This window comes from Vespa velutina, chromosome 4 (assembly GCF_912470025.1).
Source record: "Vespa velutina chromosome 4, iVesVel2.1, whole genome shotgun sequence".
Lineage (NCBI taxonomy): Eukaryota > Metazoa > Arthropoda > Insecta > Hymenoptera > Vespidae > Vespa > Vespa velutina.
Window position 1 is genome coordinate 7366041 of NC_062191.1, and position 22787 is coordinate 7388827.

At 30.8% G+C, this 22787-nt stretch overlaps 1 protein-coding gene across 1 annotated transcript; it reads right to left on the bottom strand.

Annotated features, from left to right (window-relative positions):
- Positions 1-5809: 5809 nt before the first annotated feature.
- On the bottom strand, positions 5810-8908 carry LOC124948514 (protein yellow-like). The gene is made up of 7 exons (XM_047492221.1): positions 8814-8908; positions 8411-8442; positions 7792-7921; positions 7556-7718; positions 6883-7242; positions 6240-6428; positions 5810-6161 (listed from the first exon to the last, which is right to left on the bottom strand). Exons 1-7 carry the CDS (start codon positions 8906-8908, stop codon positions 5979-5981), a joined length of 1152 nt encoding a protein of 383 aa, XP_047348177.1. The 3' UTR covers positions 5810-5978.
- Between the last annotated feature and the right edge of the window lie 13879 nt (positions 8909-22787).

Below are 22787 nucleotides of genomic sequence, written 5' to 3' on the forward strand. Positions count from 1 at the left end.
TAGTCGTATAAAAATTACTATAAATCGTAAATTAGTTATATAAAAAAGGAATGCCCTTCTAAAATATACGACTATAATAGACTTTCTTATGTTATTACATTTACTCGAGTTAAAAACAAGAGTAAGTATAATAAAAGTAGTTTCATATACCTCTTCGATTTGCGTTGCTTGCATGTTTCCTTCTTCTTTAACTTTATTTTGAAAGGTGTTAATGATGAAGCTATTGGAGTTCTTTTCAAACTTGCAAAACAATTTATCGTCTTTATCTTTTTGAGATATTTCACCTTGCGTTGTGATCGATGATAGTCTTGAGATATTTTCTAGAAATATTTTTCTTTCTTAAGTAAACACGTGGATATATTGAACGGTATCGCTGAATTTATGCGGACATTTCGATCGAAAAAATTTTTTATTGAATTAATAATTGATTTGAAAGTATTTATTTAAAACTTTTTATCATCCCATATTTAAGAACATAATTTGATCATATAGAAAGGCGATGAAAATGAATTTATTTATGTATCTCACTCAAGATAAATGAACAAAAGAAGAAAAAATATATATCTGCCTTTTCTTTATCCTAGTTACAATTAGCTATTATCTTGATCAAATGAATTGTAGATCATTCTTTCAATCCAAAATGTATATCCTTCTTTTCTTTATCCTACTTACATTTAGCAATTACCTTGATAAAATGGATTATAGTTTACTCTTTCAGTCCTATTCTCTTCTATTCTGTTTTCTTCGTTGAAATCTTCACCGAGATACTCGGATTTATTCAGATTTTCTTGATTCTTATCATCGATCGATGAGACATTCTCACGTTGATTTGTCTTTTTAATTTGATTGTCAAGACGTCGGTGGATATCGCTCATTCCTGTTAAAGGAGAATTAATGGAGAAGGACACGGGAAGAGGAAGAATATCCTTCCTTTCTTCCTTGTTTCTCTTCTTCTTTGTTTCTTCTATTTTCCTTCCTTTTTTAGTTGCTCCTAATTCCACTCCCGCAATTTATTCCCCAAGTCTAGTTCTTATTTGTTGCATAAAATCTAGCAATACGCTTAGTCACGCAAAGCCGAACCTTCTTCATCTAATTTACCGTGGCTGGACTCTCGAGAGAATAGTCGAGCATCGCCTTCTCGACTTCTACTGTTTCTTCACTTCTTCTTTTCTCATTCGTAGCTCGTTTCACGGTATCACGCGAGAATTCTTTGAAAATGAAATTTGAATTAGTACTAAAATTCGAGTGTGATTATACCAATTGAATCTTAGAATTCAGATTTTATACGGCTATATATGCATGCATATAGAATTAAATTTTTTGAAATAGATTTTGTATGGTATTTTCTTATATCGTTGATTTCTTTTTCATTTCATTTATGCAAAAAGTTTTAATTATACGAAGAATTACAGTTTGAACGATGGTCGATTATTATGAATGTTTGTTATTTAAATTAAACAACGTACTAGTTTCATGTAAGTTTAGTTAATGTCTTGCTCGTTTATATTGTAATTTACATTTTCAATTAGTGTCTTCCTGATAATGAGTATTTTAGTAATTATATTTTATTTCTTTTTGTAAATTTTGTTTATATGTATTTTTTTTTTTTTTTTTTAAAGAAAGAGATATTTAATCATTTTCACCATCTCTTTCTCTTTTTTTCTATTTTTCATATTAATGATCTAAAACTATGAAAGCAGAACTACTTTATAAAGCAAATTAATTTTACTATATAACCAAGCGGTTTGTAGAGTAGAGTCATCATTATTCTAATACTAACGTAAGTATTCGCAGGCGTGATTAAAAGTCCTATCGAGAATTTTGTTTTATTGTTCGAAATATCGATTAGAAAATCGAGAACGCAAATTTTAAAGTAAAGTCATCGTTAGCTCGTGCGTCTCCAGATGTAGCAACCTCCACGTGGTGAGACTTGGATCAGTATTATTGCTTGCGATTAATCGAAATCTAAATTTAGATTTTATAAAGCAAGTACTATCGGGCGAATGGCTACTTATTTCGGTACGTTTCCAAAATATTTTCTTTCTATTTCTAACCAAACATTGAAGTATTTATATTTTACATTGTTAATGATACTTCGATGGATAAATAGAATTCTAAAATAATGTCTTCGAGAAATACACTGAAAAATTCTGATTTCTAATTTAAATAGGTATAAGATTTTAATAAGAAAAAACAAATTTTTGTTTTCTATTATTAAAGACTTAGATTTTTTTTTGTTGATTTTTTAAATAATTTTTAAAGTAATTGTAATAGTTAATAGTATAAAAGAATAAAGTTAACATTAGCCTCTTGTATTATTTTTTATTTTATGTGTTATATATATCATCGATAGTGATATCAAGCTAATGGTTGCTTAAATACGATTTAACTATTTGTATAAATAATTAACTAGAAATAAAAATATAAGGTTTATATTAATATCAAACTCTTTTCAATTAATCTACCTTTAAAGAGTTATAATCTGGCATATAGTTTTTTTTTGCTTTTGTCAAATGTATTACTATTTATACTACATATCAAAATTATTGTCATGCATTAATAGAAAAACATGTCAAATTATTGTCATGCATTTTTAAGCATGTCTAAAAGAGATATATTCTATGTAAGCTTATACACCGATGTAATATGATGAGGATAGTATTTTCTTAGCTGTTCTTTCATAGCTGTCACATATGCTATGTACAAAAGATGTAGAACTACCATGAAGACTGTTTTTAGGAAAGCTGTCGATAAAACAGAGGTAGATAAAGTAGATATCTATTGATCTTGATTCAAGAAAAATTTGAATATATGTGATAGTTGCTATTATTTAATAATTAAACAATTAATTTTATATTAAATTACTTAGATCGATAATTTGGTGATAAATACAAATGTTATATTATTCATTTATTTTTATTCTTAAATCTTTAACACCTGTATATCTGCAACCTTATTTACGCAGTCGTAAAAAAATATCGATTATAAAAAATTATATCGATTATAAAAAAATTAACATACAATTTAATATAATGAAATTTAATACAAGTAATTTAAAAACGGACAATATATGTCCCTTGCTAATAAAAATGCAAAGCGTACAAATTAAAAATCATCGAATCTATTTTAATAATCACCGAATAAGACATAGGTTTAATCAACTGACCGTTCGCGCTGAGTAACAGCACCTATAATTAGTATTTTTGAATAAGATCTGATCGTCTCAAATCGGACAGCTCAGTTTCCATGAAAATGAAACACGACGGTTAATAAAGGCAAAACGTGTTGTTCGTTATTACTTCGTGGGAAAGGAAGGATTGGAATGGAAAATAAGACAAAAGATTGATAATGAAGGAGAAAGAGAAACAAGGAGCAAGAGATAGAGAGAAAAAAGAAAAAGAGAAAGAGAAACGAACAAGATGACGAAAAGAACGACGAGAAAGCGTTTCGATGCGAAAGTTGCCGTGCGAATAACTCGTTACCAGAAATATATCGTCGTCTTTAAGGGGGGCGCGAGTTGGCTCGAGCCAACCAACCCATAATTACCGGCGCCGATGGTAAAAAAAAGCCGAGGGTCGGCCTGAAGCAGGCACCTTTTAAAAAGGTGTTAAAGCGTGCCGCGGGCGTGGGTAGGTGTTAATTTAAAACAAACCTAAGGATAGTAAGCTGATACGAAATCCAAAAGACCAAGCACCGAGTACTCATGTTGCCTTCTGAAATAAAATTTGATCGAGAAACGTTCGTTCTTTCTTCTTTCTTGATTCCTTATAAATTGGAATCGGTCTCAAGTAAAAAGAGAATAAAAAAAGAGATTAGAAGGAATTGTAGACTGCTTGAAAGTTTTAATAAGTATTCGTTGAATATTTGTTTTGTTTTTAACATTGTACAGAAAGTTTCGACGACGATATATACAATGCACGTTTAAAGATTGAATCTGGATTTTAAAACAAGCATTGATCGTGTTATTACAATTCATCTAATTTTGGGAAATTTAAACTTTTATTCATTTTATTTAATATACATATAATAAAAATAATAATAATAATACTTTGGAAAATATACCTATAAATAATTTAAATTCAAAAGTTTTGTTCGAGCGATAGCGAAAAGGAAGGAATCATGAGAATCATGAGAAGAAAGGAAGGAATCATGAGAAAAGATTCTTGATCTTTTCTGATCTTAAGATTATAATCCATGCCGATGCCCATAATGCACATCGTGCCTGATCAGGATCGACATGTTAACGAGACAGACTTAGAACCTTAGAATCTTTTATCGATCGAAGAAAGATGGCAAGAGGGAAAGAAGAGATAAAGAAGGGAGAAAGAAAGAGAGAGAGAGAGAGAGAGAGAGAGAGAGAGAGAAAAAGGGGAATGAAGGGCTGCTTTCCAAATTGAAAACACCTTTGTTATCATCTACAGCAATCTCATGCACATATCTCGTTCGGCCTCTTCTAATCGCCAGTTAGTTGCGCCAAATGCTACGATCTACGATCCATAGATCGTAAGAATTAGCATTTGAAGCGAGAATCTTCCTACACGAACCTCGATTCTTATTGTTTTTTCTCTTTTTCGTACTTTATCCGTCTTAAAAATTCTTAGATAAATTTTTTTTCTAGATAGAATATGCTTTTTTTTGTTACTTATTCATCTAAAGTATTAAAGTATTTTTAAGTTAACTTTTACACAAGATTATTATATTACATGAGTCACATACAAAATATTCTATTATAGTTTTTTGATTTACTTAATATAACGAAATAATGACAATAACGAAATATCAAAGAGTTCTAAACCTGAAATTCGAAAGAAAGAAAGATGATGAACTTGCGTTCTCCGGCAAGATCATATTTTACTGGCGGGGGCGTGAAACGGATAATTTTGTAAGAATCGTGCGAGCGATATCCGATCGTATATCAGAGCACGAAATGGCTGGTCGCCTTAAAATTATCGGAAACGAGGGCCAAACTAATGGGGCACGTCGGGCCATCTGGCTCCTGCGGGCTGGCTGATTCACGCCAATTCGATAACCGTTTTCACGCCGTATAAACGTTCGAAATTGGCCCAAGCGTTAGGATGTCTCGCCTAGTTCTTACCACTACTACCGCCATTCTAAGACACTTTGATTTACTTCCTACGATTTTCGCGACGGTCTATAACCTTTGAGACTTGCTTTAAATCTTTGTTCAAAATCGAAATTAGAGAAGATAAATGATCTTTGAAATATTAAAATTAGTTCATGGTTAACTAATCATATCAATCAAATGAATTAAAAATAACGAAATAATATAATTAAACATCTAATATAATTAACGTATGTGTAGAAATCTATATTTATTTTAATACTATATATTATTGAGAATATTACATTTGTGTTATTTAAATATTTCTACAAAATTTATGAGTACACTTTATCTGTACTATAAACTCTCCCAAAGGATGGAATCGCGAAAAAAGGGATAAAATCTTTTTTAAAAAAAGAAGGAAGAAAAAAGGAAGTATCCACAACGAATCTCCATCGGAATAGGGATATTATTATTTCCTAGGAGCCTCCCGCTATCATGAATTATTGATGAGGCGGCTAGTCGTCCTGGTAAATCGCTCGAAAGGACCCTAAAGGACTTGTAAAGTCTCCGCATAGAAGCAGTGTTAACGACCAAGTTTTAGAGTAGTGGGAGGAAGAGAAAGGAGACGAAAGGTAGTCGATATACATTTCTTTTCCATTTCTACCTTCTTTCCTTTATCTCGTTTTTTTTCTTTTCTTTAAAAGATGAACAAGAAAAAGGAAGAAGAAAAAGAATAAGAAGAATAAGAAAACGAAGTTGCCGATCGTACAAACGACCAATTGTATTTAGATGACCGGAACTCTCGAGGCCAGCAGGAGACCGCTTGAAACCTTGAGCGGGTAAACACGTGCTTTCATCTTTTTTCAAAATAGATTTTACACTTTTTTTCTATTTTATTTAGACTATATCGGTATCATCGGTCCCACCAAATGTGATTACTGGCGTATCGCCAAGGTGTGTTTTCGCAAACTGTGCCAGAGATAGCTTCCTGAACTGGTATAGTTAATATTCTGAAGTTTATATCAGTATAATTTAAGGTTGAAAGTAGGAAAACGGGCATCTTATCCGATATTATCCAAAGCATGCCTCTATTCACCTGAAACATTTGAACATTTTTTTTCTTATATTATTTCGATCCCAAATGTTCTCTATTTTCTTTGAGTTTTAATCATACCTTGATGTCCGCTGGGAATATTAAAGCCTCGTCGTGTTTTGCGACTAATGCGTGATTAGCGGAAATATAAGGCAACTGAGAGTTCCAACATCCCACTGCATTTTGATCGATCAAATTGAAGAATAGCAATCCATTCTCGTCCATAATCGATGCAGTACAGTGTGAGTTAGGTCCTCTCTCTTCGAGTGCCTGTACAAAAAGAAAACAAAAAATTATGTTCAATGGTAATATTGCTAATTTATTACTTTGAAAAAATATAAAGATATATAATAATAATAAATAGAAGAATAATAACAAAATGAAAGAATAATAATCTTAATTTTTGCATTAATAATTTTAAAGAATGAAAGTATAATTAAATTATGAGATCATCGTGATTCTTTTCGGATTAAGTTCTCAGAGATATGCCTTTGTCATTATCAAGACATTGTTTCTTACTCGATCAACGAATGTCATCGATCGTCTTTTTATAAACTTGATCAATTTACCTCCCGCCTTGCGTTATGTCATTCCGTTATGTTTCGTAGGCGTAGAAACGTAAATCGTAATAATGAAAACCGGTTTAAGAATCGCTCGTGATGTCGAAAGAAGAAGGAAGAGAAGAAGAAAGAGAGAAAGTGAGAGAAATCGTTCTTTTATTCACCTGGAACTCATGATAGCTGTTCTTTGCAAGTTCCTCGTTCCTCAAGATTCTTGTAGAGATGGCAAACTCTCGATAACTACTCAATGGATGAAAGAAAAGCGTTCTGTAGCCATCGAAGGCTATTGGGGAAAGACTCATACCAAAAATACCCTCTTCACCCCATTGGAAGTTAAGACCAGCAATATTGTAGTCACCAGCAAGTGGATCAGGCATGAAATAGCTATGAGTTATTCGCCAAGATTTGTTTTGTTCCCAAGAATAAACTATCAGTCCATAACCGAGTTCATCTGACATGTAGGCAAAGGCATCATTACAGCCACCCTTTCCAAGATCTACGGCTATGTTCGCGATGAAAGTATTCTGTGAAAAATGTCCGAGAGATTAATATCTTTACATCAGTATTAATAGTTTGAATAGTTTGAATAGATCGTAATTGTATGGAAAACGAGAGTTCTTAAGTTATTGATAATCAATATTCGTGCCAGTGAATTTATAAGAATTTTGATTTTAAATTCCAATGAAAGGTATATTGCAAATATTAAAAAATTTTTTAATAGTTTTGTGTGAGCTTATTTTTAATAATTTTGTGTATTTATTTATAATTTAAATATCTTTCTTTGGATAATATGATAAATAAATTATTGTCATATCTTTTATAAACATATAGTCATACTTGATTGATATCGTCTGGACGGAGCCTGTACTGTCTCAGAATCTTATCTGTGTTCAAATCGAAAATATTTAATGTATAAGGACATGCTTGCACAGTTGTATTTTCATATCCAATAGTACCAGTATCCAAAACCCACAATCTATCGCATACGTCAGCGTGTATTCTATAAATTAAATCCATCGATCATTAAATAATTCTTAAATTTTGTTTATTCACCGATTATTATTAGTAATTACCTATATACAGTAGTTAATCCAGATCCGCAAGCACCAGCCTTATTCTGAGCCCAATTTGGATATGGAATGAGTTTAGGTGAACCTCCACGATTTGCATCCAACGAAATGTAATTCAGTGTCGCTGGTATACCTTCAAAGATTTGTATACTATAAAAATTTATAGAAAGATATGCATGTAATCTGCATTGTATGTTCTATCAATGTTATTCAGATTATTGTACCTGAGAATTAATTTAATTAAAAACATCATTTAATATATGTAATTCATTTGATCGATAGAAGTTTAATAATCAAACTATTATATTTGAGTAGTCAAAGTTTATTTTCACTTTATGACAAATTACTCTTATGCTTTATAAATAAACAGAATAATGATTCATAAGTAAAATTCTTTCGTCAAAGATTATCAAATACATGCATCTCAACAGATTCGTTTTTTTATAAGCAATATTAGCCAAGATTTTAATCGATATAAATTATATCTTTGTGTTGGTCGATATATTACTGTCATTTTGGCTATTTGCGATCAAATGTTACGAGAGTAAAAAATTGAGAAGCTCATTTTGAATTGAATTCTTCATGTTGTTGTTCATGTAGTAAATAAATATACATATCGAACCTGTACGGAACTCATTCGACTTTACAAAATCGCTTATTTCGATTCGAGCAAATCGTTGACACGACCATTATTTTGTCGCGGAGTTCATTGAACACAAAAGTACCCAGAAGGGTCCGACAAAGTCTCTTTCTCTTTCTTCTTTTTTGCCTCTCGTTTCCTCTTTCCTTTCTTCCTTCTTTCCCCTTCGGAGCTCTCTCAGCAAGTTCGGAGCCCACGGTGAATCTGAAGTTACGCGAAAGAATGGGACAAACACCGAGGGCGCATAAAAACCTGCCCTAAAGACAATGGCGATCACAGGGAGCGGTTTGTGGCTCGTTTCGAAAGCTCCTAGAAACGGAACGAGGAGGATCGAAAGAGAAGAAAGAAGAAAAGCCAGCGCTGTACCCGATATCTATTGTTTCACCGCGAATCTACATCCCAAAATACCAGCACCTTATTCTCACCTTTAGCTTCCTTTTTATCCTCGAATTTATTACTCAAACATGTTTCTTTCACCATTTTATTTTTTTTCTTCTTTCTCTTTCACTCTTTAAATCACTTTGCCTTCAACCATAAAAAATTCACGACGAAAAGACGAATGTACTTTAATAGGATCAACAAGGATAAGAATTAATTGAAATATATATGTTCAATTTAGAGACACTAAAAATATCAAGAAAATTACGTGTTAATTATAATTCTAATGATTTAAAGGCAGAAACAGAAACAGAGATATAGAGAAGCAGAAAAAGAGAGAGAGAGAGAGAGAGAGAAGCAAAAGGATGGAACATAGAAGGATCGTACACAGCGTGCCGCCATCATTGACCATCCGTGCTTGGTACAATGGCCTGGCGTGCGCCAATGCATATAATAAATATAAAACACGTAGGGGAAAGGGTATGGAGGGGATGGAGAAGTCTGATAAAGGACACGGGAGTGAATAAACCCAGGAAGAAGAGGGCTGGATTTCGTATGCCTTAGAAAAGATGGAGCTTTCGAGGAGCAGAATGAGTGAGTGAGTGAAATAGAGAAAGACAGAGAGAGAGAGAGAGAGCGAGAGAGAGAGAGAGAGAGAGAGAGATCCATTCAAGTTGCTCTCGCGGTTTTCGGCATTTTTTGTCGCGAACCGGAAGTCGTCCAGACAAGATTTGAATGTATACCTCCTGCGACACTGCCCTTACCTCCCTCTATAGTTCTCTCACGGACTTCCGGTTCCTGACTTGAGACACATATGATCATCAGTGAACTAAAAGCGCGGAAGGGACGGTCCTACCTTTTTGTGTCTTCTTTTCAACAATGAAATGAAGAAGACAGACGTTTCGTGTTTGTTACTTTCGATTTCTGCCCTATCAATCATCATAATTTCCATTAAATCAATAGAATATTTTTTTATACGCGAAAAATTATGTCAGTAGTGATGACATAAGTGAAGGTTTATTATTTTATTTCTATAAATTGATAAATTAAATATCTATCCGTAAAGAAAAAACGAACGTTAGAATGAATCATATTATTTTTGTAATGAATCCTTGATCGATATTTATTAGATTGATATAAAAAATGTAATAAAATGAGTAGTACAAATATATTAATAAGACTAATGAAGAAGTTACCGAAAGTAAAAGATAAGTTACCGTTTCGCCATCTTGGAACCGTGATGAAGAGCTTATTACGCCATATTTCTATACCCACTGGTAATGCATTCTCCGGTATGAATTCTCCCATTGATAAAGCGAGCTTTCTACTTGCTTCGTCGGGATAAGCAAAATCAAGAATCTTCCAGGAATATCGTTCGAGAAGTGGAGCTCGTCCAAAGTGAGAATTCCATCCTCTAAGTGTATTACTGGCATAAATTGTGATTAAAACGGTGGATAATAGATAAATAGAAACGACGAATCGTATCAACAGATTCATTTTTTTTTGTCTGAGACTAATTTTCTTTTTTCGTTGTCCTTTAGCTGGAAAAGAATGAAATCAATGAACTGAATCAATGAATTGATGAATTCTTTGATATATACGAATGCAATCAATAAATATTTATTTAAAGGAACCATTTTATGTTCAAAACTAGCATGGAAACAAATTTAGCCACTCCATTTTTACTAATATCATATAATTATCTTTTTCTTATGCGAGATGATTTTTTACATTCGCTCATAAATATTCTTTCTCTTTTATCGTCACACTGTCATTTAAAAAAATTATGTATGACAACGAACGAATGAAAAAAAAAATTAATAAAAAAAGATAGCCTAATTAACAATATATATATGGATACATGTACATAAATGACTAATAAAACGAAGATTAAACGGAGAAAAGCATGAATAAGAAAATGAATGCGAAGTGTTTGGTCAGATTTATCGCATAAAACAAAACAGGTTATTCTGGATTCGTGATATTACAGTTCTCTTTATAAAATGTATATGAATAAAAAAAAATATATATTTTCGATAACAAAATTGTTATTATTAGATACGATGTTTTAATGAAAATGAAAGATTTTTTTCTTTAGGCAATTGGAGAGAAATTAATAAAAACTAATAAATAATGACGTTCCTAAAAAGGAAAAATATAGTAAGAGAGAATTATTTATTGATCATATGAAAATCAAAAAAAAGTATGCTTAGAAATATAAATCGAAAGAGAAAGTTATATTTTTCTTCGTGCTCGTATATACCATTCCTATTTAGAAATAGGTTTACATCTTTTACGTGTTAAGAACGACGCGGAAATATAGTATGAAAGTTTCTTCCATTCTCATTTTTAAATACTTTGATAAGTAATCGATGCAATAAAGATCTCGTTGATCAGGATGGAAGTCGAAGAAATCTTTTGATTCTTGGTAAAATTGAAAACTTTTCGGTGTTTTTCAGAAACTAATCATCTCAAATTTATTTTTTCTTTATGTAAAATTTTTCTTCTGTTATAATTCATAGCGTTTAGAATCTTCCAAATGTTAATTGACGAAATAATATTATATGAATTAATATGCCGAATCATAATTTTTATATTAATTTCTCTTCAAGTAACAACTTAAAAAAAAAAACGTATTCTCATATTTTTAATAGTATAATCTCTATATTGTAAATTACTGTAAATAAGATAATAGAACAATAAATCTTTGTATATTAAAAATAAAACTTTTGAAGAATATTTATATAATTGTATAAAATCATCGATACAAATACATTTTTACAAAATTCATTAAACGATCAAATCTACACAACTCTAAAGACATTTTTATCGTCAAACCAGATCGATAATAAATGTTAATATTAACATTAAATTCGACGATATCAAGAATTCAGAATAACCTGTTTTATTTTATGCTATAATTCTGACCAAACACTTTGCATTCATTTTCTTATTCATGCTTTTCTTAGCATAAATGATTATGGAATATTAGTGAATAAATAAAAAGATGATTAAATTCGTGAAAACGCACTTATCAAAGAGTGTATTTGAGGGTGCTGTTCTAAGTTTCGCGAAATAAAGTGAGAAGACACTATTAAACTATCACTGACGAATAATGCAGATAAACTGTAGCTTTCCGTAATAGAAAGCGGGTATATATATAGCCAAGGAGAAGGAGATCCCTAGCGTAGTCATTTCACTTTATTCTACGTCACGAATCTCGAGAGAAATGTATCTCGATGTATGATAGTTGACTGTTTCGCCAATGAACATATATTTTAGCTTTTGATAATAGTATTGCTCATCTTTTATTATAAATTTTACATAAATCCTAAAACGAAAGTAAGGCATCAAGGGCATTTCCCATTTTTATTTTATCGCTTAATTATAATATTCCTATTACATATGATTTATATCAAATGTGAATTGTTAGCTATTCGGTATAGATTTTTAATTCTGACTAGGATGGTCTTTTATTATCTTAATTGAATTCTTATACTGGCTGCGTAATGGATTTAAACATTCGTATATTTTTTTCGTATGTTTTTTATCATATCATATATATTCATAAATATATTCATTAAATTCTGAGATTATACGATTGATATATGAAATAATTTCGCAAATGTCTATACTTCATTTAAATTACATTCATTTCATTTAATTTTGTTTGTAGTTTTACGTAGGTGTATTATTCGATTGCTATTAACATATCACTTATTCTGTATTAAAAATGTTTTAATTAATTATAGTATTTTGGATTTTGAATTGCAAATTTGATAAAACTAGTATGTGGCGAAAGTATGTGAAAGTGAGGACAGATGTATGACAAATAAATACGATGATACGATAAATAAATGATACGATGTTCAAGATCGAAAGAAAACAGTCAATAAGAAAGTGATAAAGTTTAGTTTAAAGTTTTCAAAAAGTGTTAAAAAGAGAAAAGTAAGAACAAAATATAATGAGTTAAAGAAAAAGTGTCTATCAAAAACAACTGTATCATGTTGCTATTTTATAATTACCATTACTATATAAATTCCTACAATACAAAATATAATTTCCTACTATAGAAAAAATAATTTACTACGATACAAAAATATAATTAGAAACAAAGTAATCAGAGAGATATCGATATTTTGGTAATTGTTAATTGTAATAAATTTTATTTTATATTGATTGCAATAAAAAATACAGAAAACCGTAACACTTCGGTGTATACCTGCACCTAATTATGTTTCTATGTTTCTATATTTGTATTATGATTTCAAACGAATTTCTAATTTATTAGAGTTTGATGCAATAGTAGTATTATATTACATATCTGTCATAATCGATCAATCGGAAATTGAAAGTGTGCGTAGGAAGTATATTGAATGCGGAAACATTTAATGAATACGTTTCAAGGGACAAAAAGACCATTCATTAAGAGTAATGAGTTGACGACAAAAAATCGCTTTATGTCTCATGGATGATCGGTTACGGAGAATAAACACATATACATGCACGCACTCTATTATGAACCGGTAAAGAACCACACACAGAGAAACAAAACTCCTTTTCTTCCGCGATTTTTTATTAATCGTCGAGAAAGCACATTCTTTTAAAGAGTAATCAAAGCTTGACAATCTAACGAAAAGTCAAAGAACACTTTAAACCTGTAATTTCGGTTTAATTTATTATTACTACCCTTTTGATTACGTCCGTGTTAACGAGCATCCCGATTTAAGATCGTGAACATAATTAGACCAACAGCTTTTTTCGGACTAATCGTTCGATTTTTCAGAAGCTTCGGAATGAAATATTGTATGGAAATTATTTGAAGGCTTCCAATGAAAATGTTTCGAAATTGTTTTGAAGAACATTGTTTCGTTTAATTTGTAAAAGAAAATTAATTACGATTAGTGGTAGAAGAATCCGTAAAATATATAAAAAAGAAAAGTATGCGGAATAGAAAATGGTGAAGTATACGAGATAAAACGTAATGCTTTTGTCTTATTTAGTAAACCGAGAAGTCCTTATTAATACAAAACGAGTATCTATTAAAAGAATATAAAATATTTACGTTAAACGTACGGAACAATAACAAAAGACAAATAGTTTTACATATGAGATCATTATAGATTCCACTTTTACTTATCACAAAACTATCCTACATACTATAAATAAAAATAAGTTATAAGGAAATATTGCTTCGAAATTATTTGAAAAGAATTCACTATTGTATAACTCATTATAATCGATTCCTGCTTTTTTTTTTTTATATGAATAATTAACAAGATAAAAACTTATAGTTAATTCGATATGGTGCGAAGTTTCTATTTAACGAATTTCGATTACATGTTGAGATTAATGGATGGCAGATAGTATTTTTTAATAATTTAGAAAGTATAGAGAGAAAAAGAAATGTACATACAAATTTGTATGTACTAGTAATATTGTGATGAATTTCTTAAATCACTTTCGATGATTTATTTTATTTTATTGCCTTGACACAATGAACCTATTCGTAAACATTTCTAAAACACATTCCATGGTAAGCCTTTTTTCTCTTTCACATAACAATGATATCGATCTATCAAGTGATTGATTGAGCTGGTTTATTATCTGCTCGTTAAATACAAACGGCAATTAGAGTTACAAGTTCGAAGGAATATTATCGATTTACATCACGTTAGTCGTAAAACGATCTCGTGTTTTATTATATTTCCTTATGCTTCTTTTTAAATTATAACGCTTTTTACTTATCCTACTTCTATAGGTTGTTAAAAAAAATTTCTTAAATCTATTCAGTTAATTATCTAATTATTATTTGAGAAATAAAAACTGAAATCTTTTAATAATGAATAATTTTTTTTTAACAGAATCACATGTTTGTTTTACAATTACTTACAGTGATTCGATCAATTACGGTATTTCATTGTTAACGTTTTAAAAATAAATCCTATTTACGAAAGAAAATGCTAAGTCGTGGAGATACAATTACACTAGTGTTTATTCATGTACACGTACATACATGATAGTAAAAATCTTTCCTTCGTATACACGTCCTATGCGTTTCACGGTCCATCGCCTTCAATTTATCACATTGCATAATACCTGTGAAACTATTTTCTATCGGCCGCCTATTAACCAACGTCACCATATAAAAGTGTCACTTTTTTTCAGACATATATTTTCCTTTTTGCAAACAGATAAACAGATTCGACAATTCGATAGACTCGACAGGTCATTGCCTACGCAACCAGGACTCGTTTGATACTCGATAGTCATGCTAGAGCAAAGCAGTGGATTGCAAAAGACACTTCTAATATCTTGATATTTCATTTTTCGTTTCTTTTTTTTCTTTTCAAACCAGGTAATATACTTGTCAAATTATATAGGAATAAAGGTTGGTATGTTTAGTAAAAGTTATTTTCCAAGATATTTTTTGAATATATTGCGTGATCAATAAATTAGTTCTAAAAATGAGAAAACAAATAGAGAATTAGGAAAAGAATATTTAATTAATTATAATATAATTAAATATTCTATATTTATCAAATTATAAATAATTATTATAATTAAATAAATGACGATTTTTAATGAGGTAATTTTCTTTATTTCATAATATGCAACAAACTATATATGTAACTATTGTATATAAAATCGATAGGTTAAACCGAAAGAAGTAATTGAAAATATTGCACACAAGCCTTGAGATTTTTGTGCAATATCTACAGAAAAGATCAGCGGTACGTTTTATAAGACAGCGATAACATCAAACAGATAAACGCCTGACATTACGGAGATATCAAAGAAGAAATGAAATAAAAGAAGGTGAACTGTCTTTTTAGTTAATGAAGTCCATTTTGCATTCTTTGCCTTCAATTGAATGACAAGAGCTGACTAAAATAGGGTTACAGGTATTACAATATATATATATATATAATATATTTTACATCCATTCATATTTATATATGAATATTTGGAAGTAAAATATTTATATTTGTGACAGCCTTACTTAAACAGGAATTCTATCCTATTCTTAAAGAATTTTAATGACATTAATAAATTTGAAGATAGTAATACTATTATTTTATTTTTAATCTTCAGAATACAAAAATATTTATTATTTTTCAATTTTTCTATTATTATTCGTAAAATTCATAAAAATTTCGCAATTTGGGCGGATTATAATCCATATCATTCCTTTAGGTCATTGCTCTAATAGCTTCAATCAGATTTCGAATACTCACTTGGGTTCACTATCACTATTGACTCACTATCTAATCAGTTGTAACTTTTATTTCTGGATAACATGTAACGACATGGATCTTGACGACTTGAAATGCAATAAGTATATACTTTTTCTATGGTTTTGCATACATACATTTCAATAGATATGTCAATTGTTATTTTATCATGATGAAAACAGTAGCATTGTTGTCCTTGGTCAAACGAAACCTGTTCAATTCTTTGCCAACCTTAGATAATGTAACTTTATATTAAGGAACTGCATTGTACTATTTTATTATCTCATGATTAGATCATTACCCTATTCATTACCGCATCTTGTTCCAGATCTAAAATATAAATTACAGTATTATCCTACAAGGTTATGTTTATTCAGTTTATATTACGTTTAGCGATAATTCTGAAAATGATTGATAGTTTTCCTTATATAATAAAAGAATTTCAGGAATTAAAGAAATGTTACTTTTTCTGTTAATTTTAATTTAATATGTGATGAAACATATAAATATTATAGTGTGTAGATATTATATAATACAAAATGGATTTAAATTTACCACGAAACATATACTTCATTATCCATTTATTAAAATTCTATTATGTAAAACATATCCAGAGAGAGAATGAAAAAAAACCATTTTGTATATTTACAATATAATATAATAATGTGTGTGTAATATTATATATCCACAGATATTTTATATGTTTCAAGAAATCAACATAATTTCGTAAACAAAAATCATTTGTAAAAAATCATATAGAGAATGAGAAATCAGTAGAAAGGTAACGAAAGAGAAAAACATTATCTCATTGCATTATGCTCGACAAAGACATTAGAAGGTGCGAAATTACAACTGAATGAGATAAATAAGGGTATTTGAACTTTCAAAAAATCCGGTAGTAAAATATTTTGCGAAATTCTGAGGTAAGGTAAATAATCTTATATGGGCATGACCATATAAGGTTTTGCAAAACTAGAAATCGTTCTTTAAATGCAACGTGGAAAGTAGACTATATACGGTATTGCCTAGAACATGGTTAGCAAGTATTTAAATTTCTACACTGTCAAGTTGTAAGTATGTTTATTATCTTTCTGCTTATTCATAGCATATTCCTACTTTAAATTGGATAGCCACCTTTCAGGATAGTCATTACCGAAGATTATATATATATATATATATATATATATATATATATATATATATATTGATAATTCGTGCCATATTACTGGTTCATGTACTAGTTATATTTTTCGTATAATACGATATCATAATCTTAATAAATTATGTACGATTTAAATTGTGAATTATATATAAATAATATATACAAATAATAATACGAAATAATATACACAAATATATAAATAAATATTTTCTTGTTTCTTTATCGCTCTTTTCAAACGTAATTCTTTAAAGGATATCGTTTTAAAGAAGATTAGTGATTAGTCGTAAAGCGAGAAAAGTTTCGTTTCGAGCAATGAAATTCACGAAGCCGCATAACACGCTAGTTGGATTCTTACACGCAAAAACGATTTTTCTTTTCGATAAGGAATCACGAAAGAAAAGTGAATGACCGTGTGTGTCTTGGTATTCTCCAGGCCGTTTATACAGTTCCTTTCAAAAGTCAATATTATGCTGGCGTAAACATATGTATTTCTGATAGAAATTTATGAAAAAAAAAAAAACATTAAAAAAAATTAATTGGTTTCGAAATTTTTTATAATCTATACATTTTCTATATTATTGTCAATGAAAGTGAATCATCAAATCTTCGTTGTAATATGCAAGATGAAAAAAGTTAATATAAGAAAAAATTAAAGAAAATTTTGAATTAAAGTTTCATACAAAAATTTCAACACACTAGACCATTAGTGAATTATTAATTAAATTTCAGAAAACCGGATTTGTAAATGATGACAAAAGAAATGAATACCCGAGTAAAATCTGGTGAAAAAATTGGATTAGTTCCAGAAACATTTAAAAAGGATCAGTAATTATCAACTCGTAAAGCATCCTACATGTAAAATATTCTAATAAAACAATTACAATAAAACAATTTATTGCTTTAAAGTTTGTAGAAACGTTGATGGTTGCCATGTGAAAACAGATACGTAAATAGTATTAATTTCTTGTGACAATTGTTTCAAAATAAATATATTTTTCATCTCAACCCAGTTCTTCTTAATTTTCATTATTGTTTCAAGATAGATATTGGTTTTTGAGACACCATGTACATATATATATATATTATATTTTTAAGTATATGCAATATCGTATGTTCGTGAGATTCAAATGCAATTAGTGATATTAGAGAGGAAAATATTTCTATTTTCTTTATCACGTGTACGAAGACATATAGAACATTATATAACATCTTATTTTTTCGCCATATTTTCTATTTCCTTTAACTAAAGGAACTTTTATTTATAATAAAGTTAAATTAAATTTGGAATTCGAAGAAAAAATATATATATTAAACAAATAATTAATTAAATACTCATTATTTACTTCGATGTACTTATCGATAGGATAACCAGTAGAGTAACGAACCAGACAATTATCCTCATTCGAATAATAATTATAGTAATTATATTAGCAAGTGTTCTGTATTTTATAATCGTTGATGTAATTTTCTAAAATCTATGCAAGATCAAAAACAAGATCAGATATACCAAGATATTACCAAAGGCTTTATAACTAACAAAAGAAAAGAAGTGAAAGAAACTATGACAAAGACCTCAATTTTGTGTTCTTAGCAAAGTTGTCCTAGAATGTAACTAGCAACAATGTAGAATTACCTTATACGGACCTGTTATGATCGGAACGTACCAAGTTCTCTTATAATGATTTTCACTTTTGTTAAAGACGTTTCCGGTCATATCGAACTGTAAATACATTAAGATTAATAACTTGGAAAGATATACTGAAATGCCGAAGAAAAAAGATAAAGGTAAAAAAATATTAGTTTTTATTATAAAAAAAAAGAATACATAAGAAATCGAATAATGATTGCCATAAGTGTAGATGAAGTAGAAATAACTTGTTACTGTTCATGAAGATATATATATATATATATATAATTAAAATAATTATAGAATATGTATCACAGTTGAGAAAGATGGCAGATAAATATCAGACAATACTGACAGAAACGCATAATTACCGCGTATGTCAGTATTATATAATAATTATATATAATATGATATCGTTCCAATATATTATATGACTCATTATTACAGGAATGTGGTTTAATTCACAATTTCCTTACTTTAAACATATATAATATAGCTACTAAATATTATTTATTATAATGATGTTTGATAAGTTCAAATTAGTATATTAATACAAAGAGAACTAAAACTTTTATTATTGTTCATAAATGAAATGATTAATAAATTAATAAATGAATAATAGAAATATTTATAAGTACGTGTATGATTTCCACGGATTGTACAAATCTCATAGTAACTCATTTACAAATATGTAGAATGGAAAATAGGAAAGAACAAGGACTTGTTGAAACTCATTAAGGAGAAGGAAGAGAAGCATCTTAAGCGATCCTCAAAGACGTTCACAATTTGCTCTCGGCACGATTGCGATCAAAGAAGCCGAAGTCTTAAAACTCTTGGAAGGCGAGTACAACTTCCTCGGCTTTGGAGCAACGTACGTGAGCGGTTTCGATCCAACGATCTTCCTGGCACGTGTTTTTTTTACTTTAGAGAGGCTCGTTTCACGTTTTCTGGCACGCGTATATGCCGCTTCTGGTGGGGAGAAGCGCGCGGCCCTACGAACGGTGGCGATAGTGGGGAGTGGGAAGAAAATGGGGCCTCTTCTCGTCTTTACCCCTACCATTCGGTCTACGGACTCGGAGAACTACAATATCTTCGAATCCTCCCGTCTTTCGGATCGCCACTTATTTTGTTGTGAGACGAGCACCGAACGCACGCACGTAATCCAACGTGTTCTTCTTCTTCTTCTTCTGATTATATTTATGTACCGCCTGAAACGCTTAGGGTGGAAAAAGGGAGAGCTCGACATTGGGTAAAATCGGTCCAGTGATGTAATTTCTATTTCGAAACCCGACCTGTAACCTTTTACAAATTCATTATTAAGTATTGCTAAACATTTTATTTTCAATATCCAGTTAACTTTTATCTATTTCTTTTTTTAGGATAGAAATAAAAATGGTATTAATAGATCAATATGAACGAGGTATAAAAAAATGACTATGCTAATATCGGATATAGACTATAAATGGCTAATATAAGAAACAAAATTAGCTTTCTCTTTTCGAAATAATTTCTTTATCTTATGATTAGCATCGATCGAAGCTGTAAGTTTTTGTATTTTGTACTAGATGTAAAATAGAAAGGAAAAAATACTGAATAAGTCATTAAATTTCCACGTAAATTTGTAAGCTTGATCATTGAATTGAAGGGAGATTTATTTATTTATTTTTCTTTTTTCTAACGTGGATGAACAACGAAATAATCGACATTTTATCGTGAGGTGCGCGAAAGATACGGTACTGTGGATAAAGAGAGAAAAAGAGAGAGATAGAAAGGGGTGAGGAGGGTTGGGGGAGATAAGAGAGTACAGAAGAAGGAGGCAGGTGCACGAATTTCATTTGGTGTTCCGGCGAACAGCCTCGCTTTAGTCCTAAAGGTACGCGCCGGCCTCTTCGCAATTTTGTCCTTCGTTTTCATGCACAAACGTTTCGTTGTACTCCAAAGAAAGAAGCGGTCACTTAAGGAGCATTCCTTTTTCCCGATTTTTTCTTTTGTATACGAATTATTCCTACCGGAGGTAAATATTTATGCAAACGTTCAGCTTTGGATAAATAAACTCGAAATTTACGTTGAAACTGACGTCGAGGATATAAAAAGAAGACATTCTTAATATTACCGTAAAAAAAAAAAAAAGAAAAGTAAAATAGTAAAATGGAAATTATGGTAGATGACAAAGGATTACTGTCGACGAAGAAATATCGTCGAGAAGGAGTAAAAAATTTACCTAATTTTATATTTATATATATAATACATCTGTAAGTTTACCTATCGTTATTGAAAAAACCCCAATTAGTGATCGGTATCGAGTACAAATAAAACGCACATTTGAGTCTTTAGATTCGAAAAATGATTCTTATCGAATAATATGAAGATTATATCGGAAACGTTCGAGTCATACGAACGGTATGAAAAAGAAAAAAGGAACGGGTGGATTCCGAGGAAATTTTAGGGTAGTTTGATGCTTTCCAAGGTTGGTTCATATATTCGTTGCGATGAGGTAGACAGGAAGACTTTCGGTTCCCGCAGATCTGGCTCGATGAAATACGGTTTGTCCAATTAAGTCGCGATAAGATCACCGCGGGACCTGGGTGGCGAGTTTTGAAACGACTTCATTAGACTACCCATAAAATTCATTGGTTCGTCGTCCGTTCGTTCTTTACTATCGTTCTTTCGGCTGTTCCTCGTTCGTTCGTTCGTTCGTTGTGAAACGAAAGGAAGGTTTTTGGCCGGGTGTCCATAAACAGGTCGGAGAGACAGGTGCCGTCTTGCGTCGTACATCACTTTTAAGGTAGAGAAGCCTATTTCTCTCTCTTTCTCTCTTTTTCTCCTACTCTCATACACCCTTCTCAGAAAACGTCTCGATTTCTACACAAAAGGAAATGATTAGGGCTTATTAGCAGCAACATACCTACCGAGCTGAGAATCTCGGAATTCCCGAGATGGAATTTTTCCGCGCGTGCGCCATCGTTGAAAATATTATTAGGACATTTAAATATTTTATTTCTGATCGATAATCATGCAACGCAAAATACCCGATTTTTTTTTTTTACAAATTTTCAGATCCGAATTTTCGTCGCTCATAGTCATAGTCAATAGCATAAGTAAACTTGTACGTATAATTAATTATATCATCGAAACAAGAAACGCGAATACTGTTTGAATTATTCGAGATCGATCGATACTTTAATGTAACATATTAGAATTTCTAAGTACTACTTTCTATACGGAACAATAAAAACACAAGAAATCAATTCGAACGATCGAAAAACGTCTCGTTATTTTTCATCTTTTCTCCGTATTAATCGACTTTAAATTTTCCACGAAACTTTCTTACATTTCCCACAGTGTCTCTGCTCTGTGAGCGAAAGTTCATTTAATTAGAACTCACTACTTTTTCTTATTTCCTGCGAATTCCCAGTGTGGACTTAGAAAATGGCTCAGAGGAATTTACAAAGGGGAAAGAAACAAAGAAAAAAAGAAAATGAAAAAGAGAGAGACAGAAAGATACGCCGATAGAGATGTTTTAGCAAGGAATAATGATACAGCTCCGAAGTTGGACACGCGCCCATGAAAGCTTCCGTGGTACCGTTTATATTCAACCAGTTTCATAGCTGCCCAGTCGAGCCCCGGCCGACTTGCTTTTGTTGTTTTATTTCGACGAAATAAGATCAAACGAGCGACCATCGACGAAATTCGCTGGCCACACGACCGATACCTGCGTGCACGCAACCAAGTTCGTTCCAATAAGGTCCTTGACTCGATTACCTCTACCTCACAAACCGTGCAAGCTTATCTGCACGCAAAGAAACATCTTGCGGAATGCTTCCCGAGCGAAAGATAAACATCCACAAAGGAATTCGAAGGGGATCATGTCCTTGAACGTATGTTTTCCTACTGAAACGTTACGAATTCGTTCAGTAATAATATTTCGATTAGATGAATTCTTCTTCATCAAAAGAA

Excerpts from the sequence above, each read along its gene's own strand:
- LOC124948514 (XM_047492221.1), bottom strand. The coding sequence starts at position 8,908 with ATGGTGAAAGAAACATGTTTGAGTAATAAATTCGAGGATAAAAAGGAA. Across the intron at positions 6,429-6,882 it reads ACAGCTATCATGAGTTCCAG|GCACTCGAAGAGAGAGGACC; the intron begins GTGAATAAAAGA and ends CTTTTTGTACAG. Across the intron at positions 6,162-6,239 it reads TATTCCCAGCGGACATCAAG|GTGAATAGAGGCATGCTTTG; the intron begins GTATGATTAAAA and ends CAAATGTTTCAG.